At 37.9% G+C, this 23,889-nt stretch overlaps 1 protein-coding gene across 7 annotated transcripts in view; it reads left to right on the top strand.

The window, feature by feature from the left end:
- LOC109914729 (band 4.1-like protein 1) overlaps nucleotides 1-23,889 on the top strand; it is a 266,765-nt gene that overhangs the window by 225,969 nt on the left and 16,907 nt on the right. For 4 of the 7 annotated variants that reach the window (XM_048608295.1, XM_048608293.1, XM_048608291.1 and 1 more), the window contains exons 11-14: nucleotides 4,032-4,207; nucleotides 12,270-12,454; nucleotides 18,410-18,595; nucleotides 21,929-22,036. In XM_048608295.1, coding sequence (XP_048464252.1) covers nucleotides 4,032-4,207; nucleotides 12,270-12,454; nucleotides 18,410-18,595; nucleotides 21,929-22,036 — 655 coding nt within the window. The remainder of the gene's footprint in view (nucleotides 1-4,031; nucleotides 4,208-12,269; nucleotides 12,455-18,409; nucleotides 18,596-21,928; nucleotides 22,037-23,889) is intronic. The other 3 variants (XM_048608296.1, XM_048608292.1, XM_048608294.1) reach the window with 1 other exon arrangement.

Raw genomic sequence — 23,889 nt, 5'->3', positions numbered from 1 at the left:
GTCAGCCTTCCTGCTCCTATGGTGCTGCTTGGCCTGCTGTGTTCATCCAGCTCTACACCTTGTTATCACAGGTAGACCGGTTGGTTAAGAAGACATTGCTCAGACCTTTTGAGTATAGGAGTTGAAACATCATGTTGAGATTGTATAGGACATTGTGAGGCCTGTTCTGAAGTACTGAGTGTAGTTCTGGTCGCCCTATTTTAGGAAGGACATTATTAACTTGGACAGGGTTCAGAAAAGATTTACCAGGATGTTGCTGGGAATGGAGGATTTGTGTTATAAAAATAGGCGAGATAGGCTGGAACAAAGGAGGTTGAGGGTTGACCTTATAGAGGTTTATAAAATCATGAAGGGCATAGATAAAGTGAGCAGCAAAGGTCTTTCCCCAAGGGTTGAGTAGTTCAAAACTAGACGACATATTTTTAAGGTGAGAGGGCAAGAATTTAGAAAGGACACAAGGGGAAACTTTTTTTACAGAGTGGTTCGTGTCTGTAATGAACTGTCAGAGGAAGTGCTGGATGCAGGTACAGTTACAACATATAAAAGACATTTAGTCATAAGTACATGGATAGGAAAGGTTTAGAGAGATATGGGCCAAATGCAGGCAGGTCGGATTAGTTTGGGGACATGGTCGGTATTGACTAGTTGGACTGAAGGGTCTGTTTCCATGGTGTATGACCCTATGACTCTAATTTATGCTTATTAGTATTGAGTTTCTGCTTTTTACTTTAGCCCTTAGCTGTTCATATTTCTGATGCAGAACCTCTTTGTCAGTTCTCCCCAATTTGTTGGTGTATATGTGGTCCATGACCACTGCATGCTCCCCTTCTCATGGCTACTTCCTCTCCACCTCAGAGCAGATGTCCCAAACCCTGACACCAGGCAGGCAGCACAGCTGTCTGGATTCTTACTCTCAGCTGCAGAGAACTGTGTCAAATACCTCACCCTTCAACAATACTGTTTCTTAATCTCACTATCAACAGATGGTACAGATCATAGATCATAGAATCCCTACAGTGTGGAAGCAGGCCCTTCGGCCCAACAAGTCCGCACCGACCCTCAGAGCATCCCACCCAGGCCCAGTCCCCTATAACCCCCCTAATCTACACATCCCTGAACACCATCGGCAATTTAGCATGGCCAATCCACCTAACCTGCACATCTTTGGACTGTGGGAGGAAACTGGAGCACCCGGAGGAAACCCACGCTGACACAGGGAAAATGTGCAAACTCCACACAAACAGTAGCGGAGGGTGGAATCGAACCCGGGTTCCTGGCACTGTGAGGCAGCAGTGCTAACCACTGAGCCTACAACATTACGGTGAATATGAGGATGATGAACGAATTGCAGCATGAAAATGTGTTGGATCAATGGGATGATAGATTCCACAAGTGCACTTTCCAAGACCAATGACTCACAAATGCTTATTTACACTACACTGATTTATGTAGTGACAATCCTTGCTGTGTTTATTTAACTGAAGCTTGGAAAGATTGTGTGATTAAACTTGTTTGCTGTTCTTTTTTGTTGCTTATTACCCCTCCACTAAGATATTATCCAATTTTTCTTTCTCTGACTTTGTTCTCTTGATGTTCTCCATGTTCTACATCCACTCCTATCTCAAGTGTACTCCTCTGTTGAGAGAGCAAATGCGGAATGGAGGTTTTAAGCTTATGGCCAGAGTCAATCCCATTATTGGCTTCCTGCAAGAAGCTTGTATGAATGAGGAGTTTGTTTACTTATTGTGGTTCAGCGTGGGGACAAGGCAGCCTACTTCATCCTTTTTATGTATTTTTTAATAAAAAAACTGCAATGAAGAAGAAAACAATATTTTCAACCAACATGAATAATTATAAATAATTGGTAATAAAGCAAAGACAGTGAAGATTAAAGAACATTTGCAAGACATCTTTTCAGTGTTTATTTGCAGTTTCCACAGATAAATGAGAACGGAATTGTTTGTAGGCGCATCGATCTCAGTAGAAAACAGCTAGTTTTTCTTTTAAACAAAAGGTTAGAGTTGCAATCAGACACAGCATTGGATTTTAGAAAAATGTGCCCATCAGGGGAGCTTTGATAACTTTAATAATAATATCACTTATGGTCAGCTGTAGACACGAGACATTATTGGAAAGCTGCAGACAGACAATGCAAAGTTACTGAACTGAGGAAACATTTCATTTCATGGTCTTGCGTTTAGTAAAACATCTGGAATAAGTTGCTTATGGAATTGGCCTGAATTTAGAATTAGAACTAAAAGTGACATGAAACTGTCAGTATTCTTCATTACACCTCTGAAAATGACAATGTTTTCTGGGTTCACACAGGTGCAGTTAACTACAAAAGAGATTGTTGTCAGTCCTATGCTTTACCATTGGGTGTGCTGCTGGGGTTTCTGTATACTGTAATCAATTAGAAATCACTGAACTGATGAGAACTTTGTCTTTTGTGCCGAAATATTACTGTTTCAAAATAAAGCCTGAAAACACATTAATAATGAAGTCTAACTGGGATTTAACAGTGTACAATGTCAGAATGACTTGGTGAACCTCTTTGGTCTTAGGAACACAAATATAAAATTAGTTTTCGTTGATTTTTCCATTTTATTAAAAAGCAAGGTTTTTTGATGTTTTTAAGTTTAATACCTAATTATCTAGTATTTATGCCCCTGCTGTTTTATTTTAAAGGAGTATTTACAAAATAAGTGACAAATAATCCATATTTAATTTTCTGGCTGATAGACTGAGAATCTTTTCACATAATAGCTTATCCTGCAAGGTGCCTGGAGAGCCCTTGAGATTTTTTTCTTTATTTTCATTCATGAGATGTGGGCATCTTTGGCTAGACCCGTATATATTGTTCACCTCTAATTGCCCTTGAGAATTTGGTGATGAGCTGCCATTTTGAACCATTGCAGTGAATGTGGTGATGGTACATCCACAGTGCTGTTCAGAAGAGAAATACATAATAGCAGATTCAAACAAAGATTGAGAAAGGAAGGGTCCATGCAGAGTGCTGGGCAGATGTTTGTTGGCAGCGTTGATCAGTATCATTTCATCGCTGTTTGCAAAATCTGAACCAGCATCAGTGTTGTTAGTGACCGTATACATTGAGTATTATCCCTCCTGTTTCCTTCTTGATACTCCTGACCACCACTACTTTTGCAACACTTGCTGGTCTTCCAAGTTCTATTCTAGAGAAATTCTTAGCATCCTGAAATTCTATCAAGCAGAATTTGACTGCCTGGATTTTATCTACACTTTGAGCTTAGATGTCATAATGAACCCATATCTGCACACTCAGCTGGATCTTAAAGCACTCGTAGCACTATTTTGATAGAGAGCATATTATTTTTTAATATTGATCCCAACATCACAAAAAAAACAGATTAGCTGGTCATTACCACACTGCTGTTTCTGGAATCTTGCTGTGCACAAATTGGCTGCCTTGTTTGCTACATTACCAGAGCAGTTCCACAATCAATTAAATACTTTCCAGTAAAATGTTTCGAGGCATTGAGTGGTTGTGAAAGATGCTGTATGAAATGTCTGTTTTAACTCCCACTCTTACTTTGCCACAGTCGTTGCTGACCTTCATTACCCTTACATTCTTTAGCGTATCAACTTTAATGACAAATTTCTCCATTGATTCACTCCTCCCTACATCTCCAATATTGCACCCTGGCCTGCAATCATTGAGGAGTTCAATGTACATGTTTATTTGTTTTTCCATCTCTTTCGCGCTCTCTCTATCTCATCTCTTCCCCTCCCCGCTCCCAAGGACCTCCATAACAATTCCCTTTTCTTTGACCCAGCTTTCAGTCATTCTAATGGTTTCTTTAGTTCATTATTGACTTTGCCTGATTCTGCAGCTTTGAAACGTGTTGAAATTTTCTATCTATGTTAATTGCTACAGATGCAAGTTGTTGTGACATTTTCTCATTTGTAATTTGTAATTAATTTTGCAGGTTACTTAAGTAATGGCCCAAGGTATTTGTTTGTAGTAATTGTTTTCATTACCTTCCTTTTAGACTTGTGTCTCCTGAGCCACCTCCAAAAGGATTTCTCGTAATGGGCTCAAAGTTCCGTTATAGTGGCCGTACACAGGCTCAAACTAGGCAAGCCAGTGCTTTAATTGATCGGCCTGCACCCTATTTTGAACGCTCCTCAAGCAAAAGATATACAATGTCAAGGAGTCTAGATGGAGGTATGATTTTTATCTGATGTTTGGGCTGTGCCATCTGCAGTATTTATCATGAGTGCCATAAAGAAAATCTATTGAGTCTACACTACAACTGTGCACTGCATAAACTGGTGGTGAGTTTGAGAAATTTGTCCATGAGAAAACCATTAAGCTTACAATATCTGTTGTGCCACCTCCTGCACCAGAGCGATGTGCATTTCTTTCATTCATTGCTTTGATTCCCCTTTCCTTTTCTTCCTCACTGTTCATGACAAAGAAGTAAAATAGGAAACCATGAAGTGCATTTTTGTTCCCTAAAAAAGGACGTCTTCCTAAATGTGAAGTGCTGCAGTATAAATAATTAAAATAAACTCAAAAAGACATAATGTTCTGAATCACTGAGCTAGATTAGATTTTCTGGTGTAAGAGTACATTCTGCTTTAAATGCTTGATGATACTTTTCTTTCAAATGATTCACCATTGTTTTGTGACTGAGTATTTTTGAAGACAATTAAGAAATGTCTAGATAATGTTTAGTCGTGCAATTGACTTGACATGGTACATTTAAAGCATGATTTTTCCAGCCATGAATGAAGATGGAAGTTCAACAGTTGCAAGTAAATGACAAAAAAGGCATGAAAGACAGATCAAATGGAACAATCATTTTCAGAATTCCCAATTCATTTCAGCACAGTAGGTGGAAGGGGTAAAAATCAAAAGGAAATGATACTTTCAGCACCTCCTTTATGCAGCCCCATCCCCTGTTTTAGCCATTTTACTTAAAATGATATGCAAACTGGAAAGGTCTGAATAGGACACAAAATTTGCATTGAGGCAAAATGTATTTGAATAAAGAATCACATTTTTGTCACAATGAAAACTGATGACGAAAGAAGAAATTGTTAATGTTGATCCTGAAATACAGATGCCACTGACAATGACACAAATTTGATTGTTCTGAGAACTGTTATAAAGCTGTAATACAAGTTACTACAGTATAGACAGTAACCATTTTCTCATTTGAAGCTTTATCAGTTATTTAAACTGTTTATTATCAAATATCCACAGTGGCCTGACAACTTGTGAATTTACAGAAGCTTGATTTAACATTCAAAATAAATATTTAACTATTATGCTATGTTCTTCACCTTGTTAGTATAACAAGTGTATACATCTGTAGTGTTTCATAATGTAGTGCAATAACATGCAGTGCAGTGTTTTATTATTCAAAGTTAAACGTAACTTTATAAACGGTGGCTTTCATAAACAGCAAGAGGTACTCTGTATAGTCTAGGATTAATTGTACGAGCTTCATTATTACTAACAATAATTTAACAATATATGATTTAACAATAATATTAATAACTAATTACTAACAAAGGAAATATTGATGTTAACTTAAATATTTCATACTCAAAAATTGTAGCATTAAGAACTGGAGTAGAACATCCAGCCCATTGCGCCTGCTCCACCATTCAATATGATCATGGCTGATCAAACACTTCAACGCCTTTTACTCTCACTATCCCCATAGCCCCTTAGAATCATAAAATCCCTACAGTGGAGAAAGAGGTCATTTGACGCATCAAGTCCACACCAACCCTCTATAGAGCATCCGACCCAGACCCAGACCCCCATCCTATCCCCTTAAACCTGCATTACCTTGACTAATCCCCCTAACCCGCACATCCCTGGATGCTATGGACAATGTAGCGCGGCCGATCCACCTAACATACGCATTTTCTTGGAGCGTGGGAGGAAACCCACGCAGACATGGGAGAATGTGGAAACTCTACAAAGTCACCCAAGGTTGGAATTGAACCTTGGTCCCCAGTGCTGTGTGGCAACAGTGCTAACCACTGAGCCACCATGTCCCCCCCACCCCCAGCCCTGCCCTTTTTAGGCCCTTGGTAATCAAAATTTCTCAATGTCTACATCAAATATACTCTAAACAGGAACTTCCACAGCCCTCTGGGACAGAGAATTCCAAAATTTGCCATTCATTTCTCTTCATATCTGTCCTAAATGGCATTGCCTTTATTTTTAAAGGGCTCTAGATTCCCCCAACTAAGAGACACCTCTTACTTGCATCTACTTTGACTATCCCCATTAAAATTTTGTAGGTTTCAATGAGGGTGGCACGGTGGCACAATGGTTAGCACTGCTGCCTCACAGCGCCAGGGACCCGGGTTTGATTCCAGTCTTGGGTGACTGTCTGTGTCTGTGTGGAGTTTGCACATTCTCCCTGTGTCTGCGTGGGTTTCCTCCCACAGTCCAAAGATGTGCAGGTTAGGTGGATTGGCCATGCTAAATTGTCTGTAGTGTTCAGGGATGTGTAGATTAGGGTTGTAGGGGGATGGGTCTGGGTGGGATGCTCTGAGGTTTGGTGTGGACTTGTTGGGCCGAAGGGCCTGTTTCCACACTGTAGGGATTCTATGAGATCACCTCTCATTCTTTGAAAGCGGAGAAAATGCAGACTCAGTTTGCTAAATTTTTCTTCGCAGGACAGTCCCACCATCCTGGAAACAAGTCTGGTGAACCTTTGTTGCATTCCTTACACGGCAATAATATCCTTCCTGAGATAAGGAAACCCATGCTGTGCACAGTATTCCAGATGCAGTATCACCGAGGTTTTATACAATTGAAGCAAGACTTCACTACTCCTGTACACATCTTATTACAATAAAGGGTTCCATTGGCCTTGCTAAAGGCTTGCTGCACCTACATAAGAGATTTATTGACAAGGACACGCAAGTCTCTTTGCACATCTACACTTTCCAACCTCTCACCATTTGAGAAATACTTCGCAAATTTGTTCTTCCTACCAAAGGGAATAACCTCACATTTTTTCACCTTGTATTCCATCTGCCACATTCTAGCCCAATCACTGAACTTGTCCAAAACCACCTGAAAATGTTTTGCATCTTCCTCTCGACTGATATTCCTGCTTGGCATTGTGTCATTTGCAAATTTGAAAATATCACTTCCGTTCCTAGTTTAAACAATTGGCGTATATTGTGAACAGCTGGGATCAAAGTACTGATCCTTGCCGTACCCCACTAGTCACAGTCTGCCAATTGGGAATGACCCATTTTTTCATACTCTGTTTTCTATCTGTTAGCCAAATCTTTAATCCATGCCAGTACATTACCTCCTATACTATGTGCTTTTGTTTTTCTAACCAATCTTCTAAAATCCAAATATACCACATCCATCAACTCCGCTCAATCAATTTTGATAGTAATATCACCAAAAAGTCCAACTTTGTCAAACATGATTTTCCATTTTCAAATTCATGCTGATTATCCCCAATCAGATCATTATTGTTCAAGTGCTCATTTATCATGTTCTTTATGATAAATTATAGCATTTTCCTTAATACTGATGAAAGATTTTAAACTTTACAGTTTATAATTTTATATTTCCCAGCTTTTTTTTTTCCCCTTTGCTCCTTTCTTAAATAATGGGGTGATATTTGCTAGCTGCCAATCTGCAGGAATTATTCCAAAATGCATAGAATTTTGGAAGATGATTGATCATAAATGTATTTGAGCTTTCAACCTGAATTTTCTAAATAGGTAATGCAGTAAGCACATGAAAACTCCCAATCTTGCAATATCATTGCTATAATTCTGATTATACAAATTCACAATAATTGTGTTCATTTACACACATAAACAACTCCTAGCTGGGAAACGTCAAAGTGCTTTCTTTGTTTTTTTCTCTCTGTCTCTCTGTCTGCATCTCCTACTCTCTCTCTTCGCCCCTCCCTCCCCCATGGCTGTTGTAAGGTGCCCTTTTTGCTGATTCCACATTTCTTGTTAAACTTAGAGATTTGCATCATAGGTTAGATGGCATGAATGGCCTCCTATGTCAGAATTCTGAAATGTATACCCATAATCTTATAACTTCTCACATATCCATCGAATTCACTTATATTTCAAAAGCATGTTGACTTCAATTTAAAAATCGTTATGCATTCTGCATTAAAGAATTTTCAAAGAAGTCATTCCTGTTTTAACAACCCTTTCCAAAAAAACCCTTTAAACATCATTGTTTGTCCTTTTGGTAGGAATGTTAAACTCTGCCATCTATGACTTATGTGAATAACCCTTTCTAAAGCACAAAAGAATGACTGGTTAATGCCTCATCTTGGCAAATGGGGGAATATTACAGATTCAAGCCTGAATAAAATGTGCTCGACCTACAATCAATTCATTGTTTCATAATATTTGAGCATAGTAATGTTAATTTAAAGTGCCCTTACTTTTCACAGGCTGTCATTTTTTATGTGAAATTATAATAGCACAGGTCTAAAATAAACTTGCTGGTTCTGTCAGTAAGATTGTAGGATAGGAAACTTAGAGCATCTCTCTTTTTTTTAAGCCTGGGCTAGTGAATGCTAGGGGCAAGTTGCATTGGTGCTGCTCCCTTGGACTGCTTTTCAAAGAGCACTGTGCAGCAATGAAATATAAAATATTTAAGTATGTATGAGTGATGGTTCTGCAGGGGATATCCAGAGCCAGCATGTTCATATTAGTTCATATATAGCAGTCTAAATTACTTGTTTGATATGTCAAATGGGCTGTACAAATCAAAGAAAGTAATGAAAAGGGAAGAGGGCTGACGGTTATGTAGACAGAATGTAGAAGTTGTGTCTTTTTCACTTGCAGAGAATGTGAAGAAGTGACTTAATGAGAACCTTCAGGACCATGATTTCATTTTATTTATTCAGGAGATATAACCTTTGCTGGCTGGCCCCTTATTGCCTGTAAGGTGGTGGTGAGTTACGTTTTTGAATTAAATGTTGCTAGGAAGGGGGTTCCAAGATTTTGACTAAGCAAAAGTGTAGGAATGGCAATAAATTTTCGAGTGTGGTTGGTGAGTGGTTTGAAGAGAAATTTGCAGAATATAGTATTTCCATGTATTTGTTGCCTTTTGTCCTTTCAGATGATAGCGGTTGCAGGTTTGGAAGATACTGTTTAAGAACCCTGGTGAACTTCTGCAGTGCTTTTTGTAGTTTGTACACATTGCTGCTACGTGTGTAGAGTGCAGGAGAGTCTTTGAATTTAGTGCCAGTCAAGTGGGCTGGTTTGTCCTGGATCGTGTCAAGCTTCTTGAGTGTTGTTGGAACTGCAGGCTTCCAGGCAAATGGGGAGTATTCCATCACAACTGCACTTACGTTCACAGTATTTATAAGGCTAGTCCAGCTCAGTTTGGTTGGTGGAAACTCCTCAGGATGTTGATAGTGGGTGATGCACTGATATAGCCTTTGAATGTCAAAAGGTGCTGGTTAGATTGTCTCTTCCTGCCGAAGGTTATTGCTAGGCACCTGTGGGTGTGAATGTTACTTGGCACTTGTCAGTCCAGGTATTATTGTTCAGGTCTTGCTGTGTTAGGACATGGACTGTGTTTGGGTCTGAATGTCAAGAATGGTGCCGAACATAGATTTAGATGAGGAAAGATATGATGAAACTCAATCATCTCAATCCTGTGCTGTCTTCTTCCTTAATTGCTTGTCAAGCTTCCCCTTGTGTACATGACAGTTTATGAATAAAAATAGTTTTTTACACTGACTAATGAGGTAGTAACAAAAAAAGATAAGATTTGAAACCAAATTCTTCATGGGGGTGATAATTAGAATATGGAATTGTCTACCACTCAACCAGTGTCCGTGAATTCTTTTCACAAGAATTTGGCAGTTGCTTGAAAAATAACATTAATATGAACGTGCAAGAAAGTAAGATTTGGATAAAACATACGTCTATTTCTATCCTATAATATTCAATAATTCTATGAATCAATCTGGTTGGTATATTAGAATTAGTATCAGTTTCACTCTTAAAAATGCAAATACCAGGTTTTACTTTTTCCACAAATTAAATGCAGACTAGGGTTAAATTGCAAACCTGAGTCTTTGTGAATTTGAACTTTATTTACCCTTTAGTCAAACACACACGATTAATCAACAACTCTTATTCCTACTGCTTGGACAATATTACATCAGATGAGCAGCACCAAAACAGGCCATTTACCCAACCAATCTATACTGACATTTAAGTTCCAGTTGAGTCTCCTCCCAGCCCTCCTCATCTAAGTCTATCATTGTAATCCACTGTTCCCACGTCCTTTGTTTGTTTGCTCACTTTATATGCACCTCTACTATTTGCTTCAACCACTGTCTGTGGTAGTAAGTTCCACGTTCTTGCCATTCTTTGAGCAAAGAAGTTTCTTTTAAATTCCCCATAGGATTTGTTGTTAACTTTTTTTTCTGTGGATGGTCTCCAGGTATGATGTTCCCTGCAAAATGGAACATTCTCCATTAAACCTCTTCCTACAATTCAAAACTTCCATTAGTTTATCTGTCTATTATCTGTTTTAAAGAAGGTCAGACATTGTAGAGCTTTGGCTGTAGAAATATTGTTGAAAATGCACTTAATATTGAGTAGTATCAATTAAGTATTGGTTATGCAGGAAGGGGTCATGAAAGAAAACTTGGTCTCATGCCAGAAGCAGAGACATTTGGAGACCCACTGCAATTTAAAGGTTAGGACACATCAATATAAAATTGCCAAACTGTAGCTGTTAATACAGTTTACCAACCTTGGAGAAAATCTGGCACTGATGTGGCATCAACCCATAGGTAAGCTAGTGAGGTAAACTATATAGGAAAGAAGCTGTGAGACAGGTGGAGGAGGAACGTTAGCCTGCATCAGTGCTGTGTAGTTGGGAGGAGCACTGCTGGTGTTCCACATAAAAGTAAGTACTGTGAAAAGTCACCCCACATTTTCAGCAGGGTTTCAGTGATCTCTTTAACGACACTGTAAAACTGAAAAAATCGCATGGAGCTGGAATTACCAACCGTTTCTGGAATGGCTGGGTGGCTAGCGGATTTGCCCCCAGTCTCCTGTTAGCTATGAAAAAGCAATCCCGGAAATTTAAATATGATTCTGTTAGTTGACTTTCAGTGGCCACAAAGTCCACTAAACTGGATGGGACAGGTGATTGCAGTCAGCACTTCAATGCAGGTGTATGATACACATCATTGCCATGCGCATATGCTGTGCTCTCATCCTTCATGAATGTCACTTGCTGCTCTCCCTGTATGTTTGTATCCTGCATCTGGCACTGAGAGTCTATTAAAATAATGTAAACAGTGAGATGAATCAAGGAGATAGTAGGAACTGCAGATGCAGGAGAATCTGAGATAACAAGGTGTAGATGAATCGAGGAGTCTTATTCTAAGGACCTCAGAAGCAACTTGCTATTTTTACACTGACATGTGAAAAGGTTTTGATGGTTAATAAGCCAACCCCCCTTGCAGAAACCCAACAGGAAATAGAGATGAGGGTTTTCAATTTAAGTAAAGGAGTCTAAGCTGACCAGATACTGCTTTGCAACAGCATGTATTGTAAGCAGAGCAGAGTGCAGCTGTAAGGTAACTTGGCTCTGACCAGTGACTGAATGAAGCACTTTATTATTCTTTTAATGAATAATGGGGCTAGTTCACAGAATACTTTCCATTTACAAGTTATTTAACCAGGTGTGTACTACACTGTTTTGGCCTCCCTATCATGTGTTGTTCTTTTGATTTTACTATAAAGCATAGACATTGGTGGAATAAGTACAATACTTGCACTCCTCGCCCAAGCTCAAATTTAGTAAAATATGCTTTTATTGTTCAAAGATTTGAAAATGGCATGTCAAAGATTGGTTGATATTGTCATGACATTTGGAGGAAAGAAAGTCTCCTAGAATAGTTTCATTCTGAATTGGCAACCCATTTGGATGTACGTGGCATGAGCTGTGCCCAATTTATATGCATTTGGCAGTGGAGTCATAAAATAGCCATACAAGCTCTGATTAGCTGCTTTTAGGTGAGCCTTAGAAGTTGGTACACTTGCTGGTGCACCGAGAATTTGAACCTGATCTGAAATTGGCACCTAGCAGCCAATTATTGATTATTTGTTCAAATAATTATTCTTTGAATTGCCCTTCTATCAGATTCATTCCAGTTGCCTGAGACTTTCCTGGAATGTTTTAGAGTATAATGGCCACATTTTACGTCAGATATTCTGACTTGCAGAGTTTTTCCGTCCAGCTTCAGTCGGGGAAAATCACGACGCACTTTTGAAAGAGTCAACGAAAGATGCAAGCGAGACTTCAAGGACAGAGACTCCAGACACAACACAGTCAGACAGCAAGAAATCCTCCCAGAAGTCAGAAAAAACCGAGGAAGTGACCACACCAACAAAAATTAAGGAAATGAAGGTACATGATGTTGAAATGTTAATTTTTTGTACAGATAATCATTTTGTTATTAGTTAACAGTTCACTGTACTTAGTGGGATTATATAGAATTACAAAACAGATTAGTGTCTAGCCTAGTAGAGTAGCATGTTTCTGTAAATAAAGACTTTATCCTATTGTGCCTGATGGAAATTGGACAGCATAATTAAAGACTTTAGATTTGCACGCAGTTAAAGTTGACTGCTGGCTGGGACACTATTCAAACTTAGCTGATTCTGGTGGCATAGCACCACCAAGTATGCTGCCACTAAGAAATATTATCAGGGTGAACAAACTTGGTTTCTTATGGAAGCCCAAAATTGCTCCTGACACAACCTGGATTGCAGCTTCACAAGTGAAAAATCAAGATGTTGGCTGGGAAAGGAAATGGTCAATTCATACTTGTAAGAAATGAGTGATTTTCCAAGATGAGAATGAAGCTGCAATCTTGGAGGTAGTAGGGCGTTCTTTTGTGTTTACACAGTTTGATTTAGAACTGCTTGAAAATGTCACTGATACCAACATATCCCTATTTTTCCATAGCTTGTAGCTGATTCATATAAGTGCAAGGACCCATTAATATTTTCTGTGTGGGCTCGCACACGCATGATAATTGGCCCAGCTTGTGAACTGCGGCCTGCATGGTAACTTCTGATTGCTACATGACTGAGAGACTTAGAGAGGACAATGGTCAATAACAAATGGCATCAAGAAGCCAGAGTTTAAGGGAATACATAGCAGATTGATGAGAGCTTGCTATCTAATATTGTGAGTAAAATGAGCATCAAAGTTAGAGATAGGAAAGAACATTATGAAAAGTTGAATACAGCGTGATCAGCGATTGTAGAGAAGCAATTGCATTCAGGGTTAATACAGGAAAGTTTTTAGTCAGGCCTATGTTTGCAATCTCACATAGATGCTGGATACTGCTGCTGTAGAAACTATGTAGCAGTTGCTGATAGAGCTATTGCTATGCCCATGCATTCATTTATTAATATCCTGTATATTTGATGCATTACAAAAATAAGCAAGACATTTCACTCGCCTTCTGACTGAGATGATTCTGACATCACGGTCATGGAGTAGGGTGAAAATGGATGCATTAGGAGGAGTTTGGAAGCCTGTAGAGATGGAGTCATAGTCACAGAGGTCAACAGCATAGAAAAAGGCCAGTCAGCCTATTGAGCCTGCACCAGTCAAAAACCACCACCTAACTAAGGGAAATTGGCATGGGAACCCTTGGGCAAAGATACAAAGAGTGAGTGAATGTCTCGTCACAGGAACCAGGTATGCCGAATTTTGCAACTGACGTGAAAAGCACTTGTCTCCTTTATTTTATCTCCTCCCCAGACTTGGCTGTTTAGCTTTCCTGAGAGCGAGAAATAGGCCACTTTGCTATTTCTGTTGTAACTAGAAATGGTCAGGTTCTGGTTTTAGTTCAGTTTTTCTCAACACTTTAACCGCTCCCTCACACCACCACCACTTATCCAAAGCCTTATGAGGTTTTAATGAGCCTCATGAGGTTAAAACAGTATACGTTTGTATACCACCTTTGGTGTAATGAAATGTCACAAGATAATTCACAGGAGCATTTCACAACAAAATATGTGATCAAGCCACAGGAGTAGTTATGGATCCAGCGTGGCCTTTGTTGGAATGCAATCAACAACTCCGATTACCAAGCGTTGTTCAATCCAGATAATCAAGTAATACTTTAGATACAAACAAAAAATGTTTCTATAGGCCACAGTAATGTCAGTGCTCATCCTAAAACTTTGTAAATCCATTTCCTAAATAGATGAAAACTATATTGCAGTTTTACAATGTGACCTGTGTCAAAGAGGAGCTTTCCTCCTTCATTCTTCTTGTTGTAGCCTTTGACACTTCCATGCACCACATCTTCCCTCAAGCCTTGCTATTGCTGTCCAGCTGGATGGAACTGCCTTCACCTGATTCCATTCTTAACTATCTAATTGGCCAGAGAATCTCACGTGCAGTTGCTGCTTTTCCTGCTCCAGCTGTAGTATCTCTGGTGTTCTCCAAGCATCTATGCTTGACCATTCCTTTTCCTCACCCACCCACACAGCCCCTCAGCGATAGCACTCAAAAACACAGCATTAGTTTTCTCATAAACACCGATAACACCCAGCTCTACATGACTACCACCCCTTTCCACTTTTCTGCAGTTGCTAAACTATTAAGATGTTTCTCCGACATCTAGTATTGGATATTGAGAAATTTCCTCTGGTTAAGTATTGGAAAGATTGAAGCCATTTCTTAGCTACCTACTCCATCCCTCTCCTTGGCAACTATCTAAGATTAAACAAGACTGTTTGCAACTGGGATACAATAATTGACTTGGAGATACACCTACAATCATATTCAACCTTTTTTCAACTCATCTGCTGTTGAAACCCTCATCCTTGCCATTGTTACTTTTAGATTTCACTATTTGAACACAACCCTGTTGTAAACTTGAAGCGGTCCAAGATGCTACTGTCTGTCTTAAACTGCAGCAAGTTCTGTTAGCTCTGGGCCAAGAAACCTCTTGATTTGATAATTGTACTCCTTGGTTTCCAATTCCCAAATGGTGTCTATTCTTTTCCCTGTAATCTCCTCCAGCCCCTCAAATCCTCTGCAATACCTGTACTCGTCTAATGTGAATTAACAGATAACTGCAAGGACTACACTTTTCATTTCTGTGCTTGTTTCTTTAGCTACATGAAAGTGATTGGGAAAGGTATTCCTCTAATCACATTACTTAGCCTCAGTGAGTATTTTAACTGAAACAAAGAGAAGCTATTATTAAGTGTGTGGAGATGGATGGAGGTACACTTTTCGTAATACATTGATGATTAATATAGACTGTCTGTTAACCACTTTGGAAAATGTTCGTTCTAGAAACAGAATGCAACTCAAAACAACATTCAAATGTATAACATGCATTCCAAAACTATTTTCAGGACTTAGTTATATTATATCTTAAAACAAGGTCAAATGTAACAATATCGCGTTTGTCACATATAATGAGAGGTTGCCATAGCAGGAAACCATCTTCCATTTCATAGATTTGGAAACTAAGTTTGAAGCACCTAAGCCTCTTCAGGAGCAATATATATTTGATGCCTGTGTTCAGCAGTGAAACTCAAATTTGTCATCTGACATCTAGTTGCAGGCCTGAACAGAGTTATCTTCAGTAGGCATTCAGATATAGGGGAATGTCACTGCTTGCCGCTATACTGTCAAGTGGGAGCAGGGTTTGGTCTTTGTTTAAAATTCTCATCCAGCTGACAGTTGAGATTTAGTGGTGACAGAAGATCCTCTTCAGCATGTGCTCCTTCGCTGAAATCTTGATGAAACATTTCTAAGATTATCTTTCATACATTCAGAAAGTCAGTTATGTTATTAGCCTGTAAACAAATCTTACACTTTTATTGAACTCTGTGAACTAGTTGTGACGAAAATGCTTTGGATAAATGTTAGTACACAAGAAGTGAAAATTTATCCACCATGGTTTTTCTCAAGCAATGAAGTAGTAATTTTTAAATTTATTAAAGAAAATCTTTGCTTAACACAATGGGCTCATGTTAAGTGTATTGGCTTGGAAGATGGTTCCACTTGTTGCAACAGTAGGACCATAATCTCATAATGGCTCATAGTTAGATGTATCATCCTTCCTGTGCTTAAGAAAATGTCTGCAGGGTATTTGGAAGAAAATTAATAATGAGGAAAGACAGATTGCTTACCAAGGAGTAACATTCTTTGTTCTGCCATGTTTGTGGAAGAGGTCAGAAATCAAAAGATGTGGGTATAAATACACCTTCTAAGTCGTTGATCCCTTTTCCAATAAAAGCAAATTTCTATGACTCTAGATACTGTATGGAAGTTGACAATGACCATTCTCAATGATCTTGTCTCATTCATGCTATCTAATGCTTAGCGATAGATTTGGGATGCAAATGCTTATGCACCTGAATTGTTAATACAGGGTGATTTTTGGGTTGTATATGTAAATCAAATCCAGGGACATGCTGGACTGAACCAGAGTGAGACGCCCTGGAAGAGACAGTCTTACTTAGTCCAGAATCAGTTCAGGCCTTGACTGCACATTTACTCTACACTTGTTTAGTGTCATTATGAAGCAGTGACTGCTTTTTGACCTATAATGTAAATTCATCCTTTCTGTTTTTGTTGATTTAATCTACTTACTGATGCACAAACTGTTTTTGTTTTAAGCATCTTTTCTTTAAATGGTCAGGTGTGCGTTCCATTTTTTATATGAGGATCAACAATTATGATTGTTCTTGTTTTGGATTTAATTGACTTGATTTCTTTTAAAATTTTGCTGTCAGATGGAACATGAAGATGAGCCGAAACTTAGGCAAGAGGTAGTGTACGGACCACTGTGGACTGGTTTTTACTGTAGTTTATGTGAAACATTTTCATACCTGTTTTAAAATATTGTTCAAGCTAGAACACAACTAGTTCCTATTTATTTTTGAATGGAGAGTCATTCATCAAACTAAATATAGCTATAACATCAGATAGATCCAACTCATATATCCTTCAAGATTTATCACCTACACGATCCACAATATTTATTGCTCCCATTGAAATATTGAGTTACAATTCAAAACTGGAAATTGATGGTATGTTAGAGATTAAAAGACTGAATGATCTGTCTCGTTACTGAGCAGGAAAGTGGGTGATAATTTTCTTAATCATACTTTCTTCATTGTTGTCAGTACACTACCTATATGCTAACATACATTTCATGGGTTACCGTAATACTGCCAAAATGCTACAGAAGCTTTGTCTGTGGAAAGTAATTGATTCTTAACCATTGGCCATCTTTTACTGAAATTGTTTGTTTGCTAGACACTTTACATTGGAGTATAGCATTTCTTGCTTTTTACCTGCTTGTTGTGTGCCAAGTCCTTTGCCTTTGGTTTCTTTCGTGTTTGCTAATTCTTCATCTTGTGGGCTGCTTTTATCAACATTAAAAACATAGCATTTTCAGTTAGTTGCACTGTTACTTCGACTATATGAAAAATTCACATTCTAGATTGTGTAATAGTACTTTCTTGTTTATCAGGAGGTGTGGAAAGTGCAAATGTAATTTGATGTGGTGGAAGTTTGTTTTACATGAAAGCAGGGTGGGGTTATGTTGGATCACATTGTCTTGATTGATGCCAGGATGGTTAGAATTACTGCTGAATGTATAATATTTGATGCAGGAATTAGTACTATCTCTGTCAGAGAGGAAAGTGGGTGTTGAGGAGTTTTGTGCTAAATATATTTTAATACTCACATTTGCACTTCAACGGCCATAGAATTAACACTCTTAAACACTCCTTGATATCATACTTGTATATTAACAAGATTGATGTGCATATCAAGTGTTAACATCAAGGAGTATGTCAAATAAAAAGGAAAACAGATATTTTTTGACAAATTACTTACAATTTTTAAGACTATCCCAACATGAAATTGAGATAAATTGGAATAACTACAAAGTAATTCCAGGATAAGCACTGTTTGTTGCATTTGGTGAGGATACGTTAACAACATATATTTTGTAAGGAAATCAGGTCATATACATATTTAAACTAAACTACATTTTGTATTTGAACAAAATATTTACCACAAGAAAAGAAAACTGATTATCAATCTAATCACCTTTTTCTAAGATCCTAAAGTGAGTAAGAGCTGTCATCTCATTTGTCTGGAATTCTTATTTTTACTGCTATTTACTTACTGTCAATCCATTTATTTTAAGTGGTTAACACCTTCACTAATTCAATGTGGAGGCATTTCAGGCAAATATGTTAAGAAATGGATTTGTGGGTACTTCTTCCCTCTGGTTTAAACATCACTGATTAGCAATGTTGTTATGTCTAACACAACATTTATCTATCTTTTTTAATTGTGCTAAAGTTCCTGGACAAATCAGAAGATGTACTGTTGAAGCATCAAGCCAATATCAATGAACTAAAACGAACTTTACAGGAATCCACTAATATTAAGCTAAGTCATGGTGACCGGGAAAAGAAATTAACTACTTCCCCATCTTCATCGAAATCCAAAGACAAAGAGCAGGAGGAGTCACAGAAGCTCCAGCAGGTGGGTTTTGTTTATAAGCACATTTATGAAGTTGTAGGTGTGCTAGACCTGCCTACTTGGTTTTGGCTTTTAGTTCTCCGTTTGTTCGTTTGTCTGCTGGTGATGGCTATTTTTTTGGTCACAGTCGTGGTATAACTAAGAATGCTGTTGTTTTAAATTCTATTATACCACAGTTACTCATGTCCATGTTGAATTTGGTAAGATTTTGACATTATACTACACATAAAATAAAGCTAGAAGAGTTTGTAACATAGATCTTAGAAGAAAGTGCTTGCTTACGACAAAGGTGAGAGCACAGTTTCTTTTCCCCTGACAGCACTTTACTGTTTTATTCACTTTGCTCCAGCAAATGAAAGGGCTAGTTTTCTGTTTCCTCTTTCAACATTTTTATACATGCCATAGCCTGCACCAATCTTTGTCCAGATAATTGCCTGAAGCGTGTGCCTCTTTTTCAGGTGGCATGTCGATTTCAATTTGCCATGCAGGGTTCCAACCCCTCTTCCCAACATCCCCTTCCCCCAATCCATAGCCATTTTGCATTGAGTGCTGAGCAGAACTTGAGCCGTGAACATTCAGATCAAATCAACATGTAATAGAACCAGAGAGGTACAGACAAGGGGAGTTCAATTTTTTTTTGTGGACCCTGAAGAAACTGCATTCCTTTCCCACCCTGTGCTCCCAACATCCATCCCATCGCTTGCTGGTTCTGGAGGTAGCCCGATATTGACTGCATTACAAGGCCCATTTGGTATCTCACCTTATGTGAAGACAGCGCCTCTAAACTGTGCTTTCACCTTTGTTGTAAGCAAGCACTTTACAAACGAGTCACCAAAAAATCAAGTTCAACTCCCAAATGGCTGAAGCTTCAGGAAAATTCTTTCTCAGTAATTAGAAACTAACAAGCAAAGAAGAAAGGTGGATTATAATCATAATGTCTCTACCAGTATCTCAATAGATCTGTACTGTACATACCAATTTTCCTTATAGTACCATTTTGATGGTTTTAGTGAGAGTTGTGTCTTCCATTTGGAATTTCTGTATTATTGTCCTCTAACTAACAAATTTGTTGTTTAGCATTTATAACTTGTTCATTTTTTTTTAGAAAAAGAACGTAAGGTGCCCAGCATCCTTAGTTACAGAAAATTTGTAGATAGACATCATAGGACAGCAGCATACATGAGATTAAAAAAAATATGATGTAGGAGTTTTTATTAATGGATTGACCTATCCAGTGTATCTGGAGAGTAAGAAAATTGAGAAAGAAACATATAACTTGAGTGTGTTCAATCCTTCTGTAAATTAATACGATTATGATGCATACATTCATAAATTTGGACGGTGTCTAATGCAACGTACTAAATATTGTTCAATTATGGTAATTAAAGATCTGGTATTAGCAAAGGTGAGGTGACAGTCTCCAGTCTATTATTGCCACGAATAAATCATATAGATGCAAAGAACTATTTTAATTCATGATTTGCAATACAAGGAAAGCATGTGTGAGTGAAAGATTTTTCACAGCATTGTTGCACTTGTAACATTCTTTAAATGAGCATACTGAGGAAGGTTGCACCTTTACTTACGCATCCTCATTGTTCATTGTTCTTGTGTAGCACTACGGAGGTATTTTGTTTAAACTGTAACTTGCTAATAGATAGTTTGTATGTTTGCAACTGGTACAAATTCAGCAATGTTGATGGGTAAACACAAAAGAAAACAGCAGAAGCAGCATGTGTTTGTACGTTTGTTTATAATATGCCTTTTCTTTCACGATATCCTTTCCTTGTTTGGAGTCATTTAGTTGAGTTGAACAATGAGGCTTCATTTTGCCTTCTGTTTCTTCTTATTATGTCTTTGTTACTTTGTTATTCAGATGCCACATGATGCTAAAGGCCAAAAACCAAACATTAACACTTAATGTAATAATATTATCCTTGTAATTCAGGTTTCCTGAAGCAGCTGTTTGGTTAGAGTGGTTTGTATTAGGGTCTTACAATTTAATGTTTTAGAATTTATTACTAATGTTGACAAATTCTGTAACTATGCATCAGTCGGTTTTTTAGGTTTCATTTGGGTCTGAAGACAGATAACATATTCTTGCACCTAAAGACATTTCATTCATCTTTAATCTAATGAGAATATGTCATATTCTGCATGTTCTACACAATCATTCTTAAAATTAAATTCAACTTAATAAAAATAGGTCATTTCAACCATACTAAAATAATGCTACCACCTGTGAACTGTTGACTAGTTGAGGAAATTTAATCACAAGTTTTCCTCACTTACTATTTAAATGTATGTGTTCCTAGGTGAGAAATAGATGTCTAAAGCATTAGCTGTGCTGCATTTGACAAATGTAATCCAATAATCACTGATATTGGAATTTATTGAATGTAGAAAATGCCTCAAAAGGGTCTTCCATCTCTTGAATTACATTTTATGTGAGCTCCATAGGTCAAGTTCCCTCACAATTATTTTCTGTTTTCTTTGGTGCAGGCTCTGTCTGTCATTTTTCTTAACTACCATTTTTCATTGCGATAAAACTTCTGTGAGAATTTTTGATGTGTGGCTTACTGTTGTAGACACCAGATGGTTATTCTGAAAATGGTGTAATTTAGAAGCAGTAAGGAGGCTTGATGCAAGACTCTTTCCACATTGCATTTGCTGCCGTGCTGTGCAGACCTGTTGTGCAGATGGAAGCTTGTCTGGTTTCAAGGAGATCTGAGTTCTAATGCAGGGCAGAGTTAGAATTTTCAGAGAGCTATTTTTAGCAATATCTGGTGACTATCTGGTTGCCGTGGTTCTTGTTAAAGGATGGAGGGTCTGCTGGGAGCTACAAACAGTTGGAAGGGCAGGCAGGTGTTAATTAAATACGTACTCATGAATTGCTCTGAGCTGTCGGGAGTGAACATGATTTGGTTTGAAATTTAGTCCTTTCAGTGCATGAAGATATTTAATTATTTGAAGATGGTTGCTATAAATCACTACATTAATTAATGCATATGCATCAAAACTTACAAAAAATAAGAAAACATCTTATCCTATTTAAGAAAATTAAAGTTGAATAGAACACAAGTTAGAAAAGCAATCACTAGGGAGACAAAATGATGCTAATTAACTCTGCAGTTTACAAACTTGATAACATGATTGTATATTACACATCTTAACAGTGGACAGTGTTTGGCAACATGCAAGCAACTTAGAAATCTGAAAGCTCTACCAAAGTATCTTTACACTAAAATGTAAAGTATGAACAAGAAACTAACACGTTTATTATTTGTTTATTATGTAATATATTCTGGTATATCAGCTAATTAACCTTTCTAACAGTCTGCGAGAGCTGAAGAGGAGGCGAAGGAAGAGCCTGCTTCTCAAGTGGGTGCCATTGCCTTATCTCTGGAAGCTTCAGCAAAGAAAAGCCTTGCATCTTCTCCTGAGGTTGACATTTTCAGTTCTACATTTGATTAAAATTGAATTGTAATTTAAATAAGCACAATAAATTGATGCTGATAAGTCATTTTAAATGGCAGAACTAACGTTAGTGGATGAAATTATTGTTAGCTAATTTGTTAATATTTTCGAAGGTAAATGTTGATTATAAAGAGAAAATGTGCATTAAATAGTTAAGCATAAAACATTAATAATAGTGTTAGAAATGTTTGCTCTTGTAATCTTAGTAATTCACCCATTTATAGAGCTCATTTTTTTCCCGTAGTATTTTGTATGTTGGAAGATTCTAAACCTTATGTCCATATTATAAATATAACTTTTCATATTGTTACAAAAATGTGTATGAGAAAGTTTCACATCATCTAGTTATGAGAACTTTTTACTTTATAATAATCTAGAAAAGTGAAGTGCATGTCTGTTGCAATGTACCTGTTCATGCATTACTGTGATGTTGACAAGTTTCTATATTTGAAATGTAGGGCTCTGAGGAATGGGTTATAATAGACAGACGTGCTTCTAGGCTAGAAGAACTAGTTGTAGTTGAAAACAAAAGTGACAGAACAGAATCCAAAGAAGAAGAAGCAGTTGAGGCTATATCACTTGTTTGTGACAAAAGGCAAATTGTATTAGAACTATCTTCTCCTGAAATGGAGCTTATTAAAGAAGAATTTCACAAAGATGAGTCATGCGAAGAAGAATCTCCAGAGCTTGAAGAGATTTGTGCTGCATCAGCCACTCAACAAGAAGATGCTTCAAAAACTGATTCGGAGAAAATGACAATAGCTCCTCTGTTGAATAGCACACAGTTAGTGGAGTCAGATGAACAAAAGATTCCTGAGAGATACCCAACTGAGCCTGAAGAAGTCCTAACTGAGAAGCTTTTAGATAAAGAGCAGGTAATCTCTGAAACTAAAGCACTTTCTGACAAAGCTGTTATCATCACCAAATTTCCATTAGAACAAGATTCAGTAAACACTGGAAAAGGACTATCTTCAACTAAAGAAATGTTGAACTCTTCAAAATCCGATTCCAAAGCACCTGGAGAAATGGAGTCTACGTTGTCTTTACCAACGGATGGAGAGCAGTTTAAACTTATTTCCTCTGGAAATGATGAAGCCAAGTCTAAAGGGCATAAAAAAGACTCCAAGCCACCATTCCCACAGGATAATAACAATAAATCCAAATCAGGTTCTCCAATAGCTGACCAAACGTTAGATCCAGGAGCTCAGGTAGGCCAGCAAGAAGTAGGAAAGATAGATTCCCAAACACATGAACAAGAGAAGAAAGAGAAAATCAAAACAACTTTCCAAAATGATCAAATGCCAATTCACTTTGTGATCAACAATGGCAAATCACAGTCAAATGAAGAGAAGATATCCAAGTTAAATTTCTTAGAGAAACAATACACAACAAAAGTGGCTGGCCAAGAGGAGTCTAAGTGTATTTTTGAAGAGGAAATAAAATGTGAGTCCAAATTCATTCTCCCAGTGGTCGAAAAGGAAGCTCAAATAACACCAACTGAATACAAAAGTATTTTGCATTCGGATGTTATTGAAATTTATAAAGTTAAAGAACAATCAAAGCCTTATCTTTTTCAAGACCATGCCAATGTGTCGCAGCCATGCACTACAAGATGGGACAAAAAAGAGTCAAGGGACATCGCAGAAAAAGAATCTGAAGAATGCCTTCTATCAATTGATTCAGAGGTTTCAAAACTGTGTTCCACAGGAGAGCATGAAGCATCAAGGCTAGAAGAGGATGAAAGCGAGCCGAAGCCCTGTACCACAGAAGATAGAAGCGAGCCACAGCCGTGTACAGCGCAGGATGGAAGCGAGCCACAG

Source organism: Rhincodon typus, chromosome 19 (assembly GCF_021869965.1).
Source record: "Rhincodon typus isolate 14 chromosome 19, sRhiTyp1.1, whole genome shotgun sequence".
NCBI classification, from domain to species: domain Eukaryota; kingdom Metazoa; phylum Chordata; class Chondrichthyes; order Orectolobiformes; family Rhincodontidae; genus Rhincodon; species Rhincodon typus.
Note: the sequence above shows the minus strand (reverse complement) of the source record. Positions and strands in the feature narration are given on the sequence as shown.